General features: G+C 39.4%; 1 protein-coding gene across 1 annotated transcript; it reads right to left on the reverse strand.

Moving 5' to 3' along the window:
• Positions 1-1,044: 1,044 nt before the first annotated feature.
• Positions 1,045-10,102, reverse strand: TM4SF20 (transmembrane 4 L six family member 20; the record flags this gene model as incomplete). Its single annotated transcript, XM_081242726.1, has 4 exons — positions 1,045-1,336; positions 3,265-3,416; positions 4,819-4,884; positions 9,920-10,102. 4 exons carry the CDS (start codon positions 10,100-10,102, stop codon positions 1,045-1,047), a joined length of 693 nt encoding a protein of 230 aa, XP_081098852.1.
• Between the last annotated feature and the right edge of the window lie 1,690 nt (positions 10,103-11,792).

Below are 11,792 nucleotides of genomic sequence, written 5' to 3' on the forward strand. Positions count from 1 at the left end.
ATAAATATGCATTTCTGAAAAATAAGGACATTTTCCTACATAACCATAAAACCATCATCAGGCATAAAAAAACTAACAGTAAGCCCTTAATATTACCTAAACCAGTCCTTGTACAGGTTCCCCCAGTTATCCCCAACGAGGTTCACGTAATCTATTTGGTTGAATCATGTCTATCTCTTTGCTCTCTTAATCTAGAATAGTTCCCTCCACCCATCCAACTTTTTATTTTTCTTATACTACATTTTCTTGTTGAAAACGGGACTGTTGTCTGTTTACTGTCCCACCTTTTGAATTTGTCTGAATAATGTCCTCTTTCCCTGGATTTTCTGTAAGCTGAATTAGGTCTAAAAACTTGATTGTATTTAGATTACTGTTCACACTTGAATAACTCAGGGGTTAGGGGTGCCAACTTTCCACGCGGTCAGAAATCCACATGTAACTTTTGGTTGGCCCTCCATATCTTCGGTTTCTCTGTATCCAGGACCGCACCCACAGATTCAACCAACTGCAGATCGTGTAGTGCTCTAGTATTTACTCTTGGAAGAAATCTGCATTATAAATGGACCTGCACGGTTCAAACTCGTGTTGTTCGAGGGTCAACTGTATATATTTAACCTTTTTTTAAGTATAAAGAAATGCAATATAAAGGTCCCGTACTTTGGCTTCCAGTATAACTTCTGTTCCTGCTTACCCTCCTCCCTCCCTTCCTTTCTCCACATACGAGAACATAGTTAGAAAATCCGAATAGTACAGAAGTACAGAAAGACACAAAACAAATTGAAAGCTTCTCTCCACTTTTCCCCAAAGTCAACCACTGATATTTTTCTTTCTATATGAAAATGTGCATTTACCAGCATGCTTAAGTGTGAAAGCTTGACTTGTTTTTTCAGTACATCAAAGGTGACTTTAAAAACAACCTTTGGATTAAACTGACTCACCCACAGCTTTCTAGATAATGTTCCATTATTGAATTTCTAAAAGCATGTCTTTTAAAAGGCATTCTGAAATGGTTCAAACTAGTATTTCCATTTTATTATTATGAAACTACACAATTCGGTTTCTTCGCTTAGAGACTCCTCCACACAGACAGCCAAGGAAGCCGATGAGTATCTGACTGAGCCCAAACAGGATCTCAAGAATGCCCACAAGCAGTAGACCTAAAAATACTGAGAAATGGATAATCCTATGTTTGTTTTCTGTAGAATTGAAGTGTAAGCTGTATGTTCTCCAGTTACTGGCTGTTGTGTTGTTGATGGAGGGGTTATTGAAATCCGTAGGAGAAACACAAGAGTCGTCAAAGAACCACTGCAGGTCGAAGGATTCTGGATGAATGGCACTGAACAAAATGAAAGAAACGATAAAGATAAGATACTCAGGAATACCACTGACCATCTAAAGAATGCAGCATCGTGCCTAGAAAAGGACATGTATAGTAAAACGAAGTGCTTTTGAAACATCGTGCCCAGAAACTATAGCTAAGATGAGGGTTTCTGAGCATGTGCTGTTGTACTCTTAACAGTTGTAAAACGTTGACATCATATATCCCATCACTCAACAAGCATCTACAGAGGATCTACTCTTAGATTGAACTGTATGAAATATTCTATGTCTGAAAGGGTTGAATATTAAGTTTCCTGTGGTCGCACCTATTCATGCAGGCGCTCTTCTACTGGCTAAAGAAACTAAAACGAACTCCCCCGTTCTCGGAGCTCAGTTCTTAGTGCAAAACTGCTGTGTTGCATCTGTTCTTAAACCAGATGTACAATTTTTACTCACAAAAGACATTTCAAATACGTCTGGTTAAAACCTTGTTGTAACAAGGTATGGAGAATGAGAAACTTTTAGCCCTAACACATCTGTCCTGACATGATTTATCTTTGGTTTTCTACAGTAGGACTAAGTGTTCTTAGAGAGTTTGCATTTCTGGATACGAGCAACTGATGTGCAGCCTGGGAAGAACAGTATGTCAGCACGTGGGATATGAGTATGCTTTTTGCAGTTTGCAGCAAACGTAGGGTCACTCTTCTGTAACTGTTTACTCTCCGTAACTGTCTGTCTCCCCAGCTAGAGTGGGATTACCTTGATGCTGTGACCTCCAGCTTGGCCTGGCACCTGGTACATGGTGAGTAGCCATGCGCTGAGGACTGAATGTGTATAGCGTGTGTGGTTGAAATCTCTAATTTTCTACTCCAGCTCTACTAGTAAAAGGAGTTCTTTGGATTTTGATCCACAACAACCGTGGTATGCAAATTTTGAGAGATTTTTCTTTTTTAATGCAGCAAGATAAGGAAAAAGGAAAAAATTTTTTTCATGTAACTACAAAAGTGAATTCTAGTTATTTTCCGTACTGAACAATATATAGGTAACGAATGAATTAGGTTGTTCTTTTCTTCCAGTTTTACAAATTGTGCCTAGATTCAGGCACAGAACCATCTTACAAGACTGAAATGAGCCATTTCCATGTAACTCTTCAGCATTATTTGTTACTCTGTGAGTTAAACTTTTGATTCATTGTCATGCTGACTGTGTTTCTGTTATGTTTGCATGATTCCATTGGCTGCTGCTTTGTTTCTTAAGGCTTATAGGTAAGCCTCTAGATTTTTTTTACTTATTGTGTTTTTATTCAGTTTATCAAGTATAAAGGTAATATATGCTTAGAGCTTACAATTATTTTTTTAGTATTTATTTATTTATTTTGGCTGCGCCAGGTCTTAGTTGCAGTGCACAGCATCTTCGTTGTGGCACGTGGGATCTTTAGTTGCGGCATGCAGACTTCTTAGTTGGGACATGCATGAGGGATCTAGTTCCCCGACCAGGGATCAAACCTGGGCTCCCAGCCTTGGGGGCACAGAGTCTTACCCACTGGACCACTGGGGAAGTCCCAGGGTTTACAAATTAAATTAGATCAGAAGTGGAGAAAGTCAGTGCTCCCTTCCTTCCCCCAGGGCGTCCTCCATTACCATTCTCCAAAGATGAAATTTAAGTTTTTGGTGTATATTTCCAGAAATTTTTTATATACATGCACGTATGCTGCCGTAGATTTTTAAAAGACAAGGATAATCCATCTAAGTCAACTACTCATTTTAGACAAGACCATACCCAAAGCATTCTGAGTACAGTGATTCCTCCATTTCTCTGCGATTGGGATTAATGTGCTAAATCCCTAAGAATCTGTCCCACGCGAGATAACATGGCACTGGGTCAACACCACACTATTCTAACCTAACGAGCTGCAGCTGTGTAAGACAGCAAACGGTTACTCACGTTAAGTTTTCAAATGAAAATTCACAACTGGAAGTTCTGTTGCCTTGAGAGTTACAAATGAGAGGGCCCTCCGCAAGAGCCTGGATGGACACCGTCAGGCAGTATGCAGCTCCAATGACTGTGATCACATTCAGAAGTGATGAAAGAAACATCTGAAAAATAAAGTAGGTACATTTGCACATGTTGTTACATGTTCCCGGTGTGTTTCAAGTTTCAGCAGCATATGCAGTCTTTGTCATCAACTACTGCCATTCTGCTGACACCTTACAGTCCTAGATCTTAAGATCACAGTTTGATTAGGTGTGACTTTCACAAGAAGGCAGAGGGCAAAGTGCCTGCCATTTCATTAGACTTGCTAAAAGATCATTGGTCTTGCCACTGTTTCTGAAAAACCTGAACTCTTAGCTCTACGGCAACCTTGTCTATTTCAACGGACCACTACAGTGCATCAGGAACAAAGATAGACTGTAAATAACTAGCAAAGTAACTATAATCCTATATAAATACCAAATGTCAGGAAAAGGTAATTTAAAAAATAAATCGAACTCATGGCTATAAATATGTACCCTTTTAAACAGTGGCTCTCACCCCTGGGAGCACATGCGAATCACTTAAGGTGCTTTTGAAAGATACTAATGCAGAATCTCAGGGGGGCCACCAGGCATTGGTATTTTTAAGATTTTCCCCAGGTGATTCTATTGTTCCCATCAGGCTGAGAACCATTGCTTTAAAACCTCAAGCTCAGTCAGGAATATTTACTGTGATTTCTTATTTATTGATCTACCTGCTTCCTTAAAGAATTATGAGAGCCCTCAGTGTTACTTCATAACAATGTTCATGGCATAAGTAGTCTGAAGACTGGGAATTTTGGAGTCTGATGGATTTGGATACAAACCTACCTAGTAACTGTGCTACACTGGCAGGTTATATGCTTTCTCTGAGGATCAATTTCTCAGTCAATAAAACAGATCATAAAATGTATGGGTTTTCAGAAAAATAAGGTAGCGTATTTGAACATGTTCTGAGTATAGTGAGAGAAGGTTAATAAATATTAATTTCCTTTTAGCATAGTTACAATTTTATACATACCAAATGTTTGAAAAAATAAGTGTTGTCTCCTTTAACTTAACTGGATAAGGACAATTAACGTTCTGCTCCTAGTAGTAAACCAGTCTTTCACATGCATAAGAGAACTGAGGATACTTTTTCCCTAAGTATTTTATACACACCACAAAAGTAACAAGTATGTGAGTATTATGAAATTGATTACAGCCCTGAGTGCAGTCTTATAAATCTTTCTTTGAAAACTTTTAGACTGAAACCGAAGATTGAGGAGAGGCCTGAAAGCTCGCTCCAAAACTAAATTTTTATGGGAAAACAAAAAGAGAAACTTCACACTTTCAGCATTATCATATAAATTATTCTAAATAGCATGTTTCTAGGACCAGCCCTGCCACTGGAGCCACACGGTGATTCAGGAGATGCTGACGCCTCGGCGGCTTTGCTGAGATGCCGGTAACTGCTTATGCACCAGACCAGCTGTGCTGTGCTCACCCCGGTTTTGTTATTGCAGCATGCTCTTTTCCTCGCTGCTAAGGACATTGTTGTTGCTGGAATGACCTGGAAATTACATCAACAGGAACAAAGAATATTATTACTTCTCATCAGATGATAAAGCAATAATCTTCACTTCCTACTTGCCAGCAGTTGTGGGAAGCCAAGAGGCTTAAGAGAATAAAAAGGAGATGTGGCAGTGTCCTTCATCTTGTGACCCTTATGATCCCCATTTGGACCATAAAGATTAAAAAGGGGGAAAGGATGGGGGATTTCAGTATAGCAATTTCAAACTCTTCCATCTACATTTTTACTTTGAGTCCTCATTAGAGAGACTTGGATTTTAAATAGAGTAAGTTATTTATTCATTATTTTGGAAGGAATGTTTCTGAAGGAATGGTTGCATCATCCAAAATTCACTTTTTTTTTTTTTTTTTTTTACTATAATCTGCAACCACTTACCCAATTTCCCCAAAATAGTGTGAATTAATCTGGCAAGCATTCAGAAAGGAAATTGATGGTTTTGTCTGCCTGGCAGTTGGGAACTAAGAATTCTGTCACCACCCTTCTCCCACTTCCCTAACTTTCCTCTCACTCCAAGGGTCACCACCAGCTCAGTAGTTTCCAAAACTTATGATTTGAGAATTACTTTTAGTTCTACATTCTCCTTTCTACTCCTGTATCCATGGTATGGAATGATCTCACTTCACACTGATGTTTAGAAATCCTGTATTACATTCTGTGTCAAGGGAACACATATGGCTGGAGAAAGCTGTAAGAAATGATGCCATGTTCTCAGGACTTAGGTTAAAATTTCTACTAATAACTAGTCAGCAGCTATAACTAGAAATTCTTCATGAAAGAAGTTTTGTATCGTTGAAGGGTTGAATGTCGATTACTTCCTTACACTTAATATATTTTAGCCATAAGTTTTTTGCCATCTCAGCACAGCTGCCCTTGAGTAGTTCTCTTTCTGTCTCCTCCCACTCTTGTTTTCTAACATTTTACTGAGTTCTGACAACATACCAGGCACTGTTATAGGTGCTATACGTGTTTTAGTTCATTCACAGCCTCGTAAAAATCCTATGAGGTAGGTGCCAATTATCCCCATTTTACTGGGTTGGAAAACTGAGGCACAGAAAGCTTGAGTAACTTGCCTAAGAAAGTGGAAGAGTTGGGAGTCAAAGTTGGGCATTAGGGTTCCAGAGCCCAGACTCAACCACTATTCCAATCACACTGGCCAATTCTAGCAGTTCTCTGTTCCTTCATAGAGCTTGCTCATTCTCATCTTCCCCACCACCATCACCCCACTCACTCATCTCATTGTCCTCCTCCTAACTGCTCCTTCCCCAGTCCATTTTTCCGAGACCATGTCCACCTTTGTCCTTTCAGAGCAGGTCTCCGATTGAACAGCCTTACAAGGCAACTTTCCTGACAAACTTCACCCCACTCTGACCATGTGCTGACTCCATGTCATGTATGGAAAACACTTTGTACTGTTATCAAGCTTTGCTTACATACTGCCTAGCCATTCAAGGCATAGCTGAGAGCCCAGAAGAAAAGGGAAAAGAAATTTACCCAAATAGGTGTCAGTGTTCATGGGCTAAATTTCTTTTGTTATAAGTGATACTGCCTTCTGAGCTTAAGGAACAAATCATTTAGAACAGGAACTGGCAAACTGGCCCACTGCCTCTTTTTTATAAACTTTTATGAAAACAGGCATGCCCATTCACTTATTATCCATGCTGCTTTGGCACACCAGCAGTAGAGTTGAATTATTGTGAGAGAGACTGGCTCGCAGAGCCTAAAATATTCACTACCTGGCTTTTCACAGAAAAAGACGTGTTAACCCCTGATTTAGAAAATTAATTAATCTGTTAAAGTTAGAGCAACATTAAATTATGATTAAAATGGATAAATCATTCCATTTTCCTTATTCATGTAAATTAAACTCTGCTAACTTTCTTGAAGATTAATTTATTTCAGAGATGCTGAAAGAGATGCTTTCATAGTTCCCTTCTCTTGCAAAGGGATTTTATAAAGTAATAATAGCTTATCATGTATGAATCCTCACCTGGTTGACTTCATGGCATGTTGACACATCTTTGTTACATCATTATGGGTAACTTGATAACTCTGTATTTCAACCATTTTGCCCATTCAGAGCTTTGGAAATTAGAGGGGCTCTTTATAGGATGAACATTAAAATGTGAAAGTGTGTGTGTGTGTGTGTGTGTGTATGTGACTGAATTATAAGTCTTCCAGATAATCTGCACAAATAAGTAATCTTGAGAATAATCTTTCTCTTCAATTCCTAAGCACATTTGAATGCATAAGAGTTTTTGTGGAACTTTTTCTTGATAGTCGTTTGTTTTTATAAAGAAAAGAAGTAGCACTGTTTATTTTTCCTTAGAGAAACCCATATTTTCATCCAGTTTTAGAAATAAGGCATATGATTTCATAAGTGAAGTACAGTAGAGCTTTGGACCATTACAACTCTGATAGAATTCAAACTTTTAGGATTCCTCTAAGTACTTGAACATGAAAGTAACAATCAAAACAGTGACTCATTATATAAAATCTATTTTGAAAATTTTTGTTAGACCTAATATTTTCTAATGTAACGTTCAACAGTTTCTTCTCTGTTAAGATTTTAATAATTGGTGAATTATTACACAATAAGTGAACTCAGTAAATAGGCATGATTAATATTAGGCTTACAATTAATCTATAAAATAAAATGGCCTTTATTTTTTAGAGGAAACATTTCAAGGAAACGTTTCAAGTCGTTTTTTCAGGACTTGGAAAAAGAATGTGTATTGATTTTTCCACTTAGCAGATAATAGGTGAAGGTAATTACATAACATTTTTACTCTTAGTCATGGTTTCAAAGATGAAAAGGTTCACCTCTGTTTTGGGTAAATCATAAAACCATAAAATAACTGTATTTTATGAAGTAATCAGTAATGAATTCCATAGTTTTTATTATTAACTACTTCCTGCAAAATTCCCTGTTTTTGAAACAATACTAATTTAAAATGCTACAGATTAGAAAGATTTCAAGAACTATGACAAAAGTGCTTATCACGACAGTGATTTCTTCATTAACTTTTCTGTGTATTTACAAGTATATTGAGAGTTCAGTGTTTTGAACTAAGTCAGTATTTTGATAGATGTAAAGGACACAATTTCCTTTGAAAAAAGATATTCTTCCACATTCTATATATAGCCAAGGATCAAGAAAATAACCTTTCTATCACCCACCTATTTGCTTGTGAGCCTAGTCTAGAGTTTGAGGCTCTATCTATAAAATGTCTATTGAAGTTTTCAAAGAGTTGTTTGATACTTTGAAGATATTCCACAATACCGAGTAATAGTAATGTGCCGTGATACCAGCACATTGTTAATATTTATTGAGGTGATAAAGCAAACTTAATCCTGGAACAAGAAAGTCCGGGCTTCCCTGGTGGCGCAATGGTTGAGAGTCCGCCTGCCGATGCAGGGGACACGGGTTCGTGCCCCGGTCCGGGAAGATCCCACATGCCACGGAGCAGCTGGGCCCGTGAGCCATGGCCGCTGAGCCTGCGCGTCCGGAGCCTGTGCTCCGCAACAGGAGAGGCCACAACAGTGAGCGGCCCGCGTACAGCAAAAAAGTCCAGATTCTCAGAAACGATTTCATATTTATATAAATTTTCGATGCTTCAGTTTCCTGGTCACAAGTTTATGGGTTAAGTTATAGATCTTGTCTTTCCCCTTTGTCAGCCTGAGACAGGTGATGAGGATTATGGTGCTAATACTGGTGGAAAACAGCTTTGGAGTCAGATAAATCTGTAATTGGGTTTCACACCTACTGTGTGACCTTGTTAACATTCTTAACCTTCTGTTTGATGGTCTGTTAAAATACAAATGTTAATAACTACTCAGCCAGATTATTATAGCATTTAAATAAGATAGCGTAATGTATGAACCCAGAGGTTGGCACTTAACAGTAGTCTCTCTGTTTCATATATAATGACCCACGAGTGTTTTCATGTTAAGTCTGGAGATGAGACTAGAGTAAGACTAGAAGCAATAACTGATCATCATTGTAACACATATACACACACACACATACATCCAAACAAAGGCGCATTTCTCCGGCAATAATGAGACCGCAAGTGGGTGTTACAGCACCCAAGTGGTATAACAAAAACAAGGCTCTTGAATGCTGAGTTTTCAAACTTCAATTACATCCCCATTTGACTGATATGGAAACAAAATCACAGGATAAATGATTTGCTAACAGTAGTATATTGGAGACACAACCAGAATATCTCAATATTCTGTCATGTCTGAAAACAGGATTTATTGCTCTACACAATGGGTACCACCCAGGCCTACTGCATCAGAATTCCCAGGAGAAGGTCTGTGAATCTACATGTATTACAAGTGCCTCGGGTGACTTATGATCAAGTGCATTGGGGAGTTCTGTCTTACACTGCTCTGCTGCAGATTTCGACAAAGATAGACCTATTAATAATTATCGCACATTAAACAAGCACCGTGATGTATGGGTTGTAAATAAGATCTGAGTCAAAACGTCCCTGAGGTCAGAAAGCCAGGGTTTCAAGTCCCAAACCTCTTGGGCCAACTCCCCTCGGTGCAGGCAATGCCATATTCATGCCTCACAATTATCATCCAGGAGACTCATCGGGCATGGAATATTTCTTCCCCTTCCTATTGAGAACTGCCCACTTTTGCTGTATTCCCTGTGAATACTTAGAGCTGGTTTTGGCAAAGGAAAGCTGAGGGAATAAATTCAAGAAGTCCCAAACGCTAACTATGAAGCTTGGAAGAGCAGCCTTATATGTGAAGAAGTATGATATGTAATTACCCAACCAACTTCTATCAATATCTTATTATTTTTTGCCCAAGCTCCCTAGCCTGTACCACAGTTCATTTAAATTGTTGTTCTTCACTGATGCCAATATAAATTAATACCATACCCACTGATCCTCCCTATATCCTAAGCCAAGACATAGCTCACGGCAAGGCTGCAAGGTGGTCTTTAGACCATCTTCAGTAAAATAGCTCCAAATCAAGTCAAACAAATTTTACTCACCATCAGACCTGCTCCAATAATCCCAGGGAACCACCATTCAAAGCAAGAGATGGGGTTTTTAAAAGTTTGGTCTTCCTCCACTAAGTTGACAATTAGAGGTATTGCATTGAGAGTTACTCCCAACAGAAGTAGAACCAGCAGGCTGAATCCATTGCAGGCTGTCCATCCTTCACAGCAGGTCATGGTCACCCCCTGGTTCAAGGAGAAACCCTGTCAGGGTGGCTGTTTTGTGGCACTGTGTTGCCTTTTATCCTGAGCTTTCTAGTTAAAGCTCAGCACTTATAAAAAAAAAATTACAGAAATCAGTTCAGAGTCCAGTAGGGCAGGACATTATTATGAGGAGTATTGCAGGAAGTAAGGATGATTTTACATTACCATGGCGTGGGGAAGGTAGGTGGTAAAAAAATCTATGGTTGCTACTAGATATATTTATGCATGAAAATCGGCAGATAAAAACAAAAAAAATGGGTTTAAGATACACTCTTCTAACATATTTTACATTATACCAGTATGCCATATAAAAAGTACAAACAAGAATATCCAGTTAAGATAGCCTATTTTTCTTGTTGTATTGATATTATTACCAGCTGTGGAAGTTCCTTATTTTGAAATTGTTCAACAAGAAAATGAATATATATGAGATTGGGAGAAAACATTTTCTCTGCTGCAAATGTTCTTGATTAGTCAAAATGTTAGGGTTCAGTTTCAGGCTGTATGCTCACACACACAAAACAGGCTTTCTACTTCTTGGTCTCTACCCTATGAAGACTGACTGCTGGTCCTGTGTTTGTTTACTGTGAGATGCTTCTATAGTCTCATAATAAATTATCCCCCTGTTAGTACTTTAAATGGGTTTCTTTTTTCTTTTTTTTGAAAACAAAACCAAAGTTACTGAAACCAAGGATAGAAAAGTATACAAATAACTTGCCATACTAAAATAGCAAAAGGAGTCAAGAAAACAGAAGGTTTCTATCAAGATGGGCAAAGAAGCAGGATTCCTCTCGGCTTTGGAAGATGGCTAGAATTTGACACAAAAAGATGGTCAGAAAGCTATTTCATGTACCACTGTCAGTTGCAGAAAACCCAAACTCTTCTAGCTATGCTAAGCTGGAAGAAGGGTAATTGGGGAATCGTGTACAAAACTGTTGGGAAGGCTGGAGGGGCAGTCTCCAAGAATGCCTTCTAGGACATGACTGCTGAATGGCCCCAGGGGAACTTCTGCCTCTGCACTCCTCACAAAGGCAGGGAAATCAAGAAGCCACCTCTGGAATGCATACACCATGGCAGCTGAAGTCCAGGAGCCCACTGCCACTGCTGCTGCCACTGCCCCTCCACACCCTCAAGGGTAGACAGGACCCTGGAACGCTGAATTTGACTTCTGCTGCCACTGCAACTTCTTCTTAGCTTTCGTGAAAGTAGTATCTGGACCCGGGAACATTGCGGCCGTGCAGAAAACTCAAAACCCCTGCTCCCTCATCTTCCTTCACAGCCACAGACAGAAGCAGCAGAAAGAGGGCCTCTACCTCCTTGCTGTCTTCCATGTTGTTACTGAAAGTGGCATCTGGCTGCTTGCCACTCAGAAGCCAATAAAGAGGCACGTTGGTGGAAAGGAAAATTTGCCGAGGGGAGGACGGACTCCTGTCCAAAGGCCGACTCCCCACCCCACTGACAATCAGTGGGCAAGAGCTTTTATAGACGGAAGGAGGGGGCTACATGCAGAAACAGCACAGTCAGCTCTGAGAGTCATCTTGAAGTTGGTCATGCAGTGGTCTGACCAGGGTCATCTTGATTGTTTTAAGTACAGTTAATCTTCAGTTCCAGGGTCGGTTTGTTCCCATTGCCTTGAGGTCTGTTCTCGGAATTGTGGCAGCTT

Source organism: Mesoplodon bidens (assembly GCF_964165515.1).
Source record: "Mesoplodon bidens genome assembly, chromosome: 8".
In the NCBI taxonomy this organism is placed as follows: Eukaryota; Metazoa; Chordata; class Mammalia; order Artiodactyla; family Ziphiidae; genus Mesoplodon; species Mesoplodon bidens.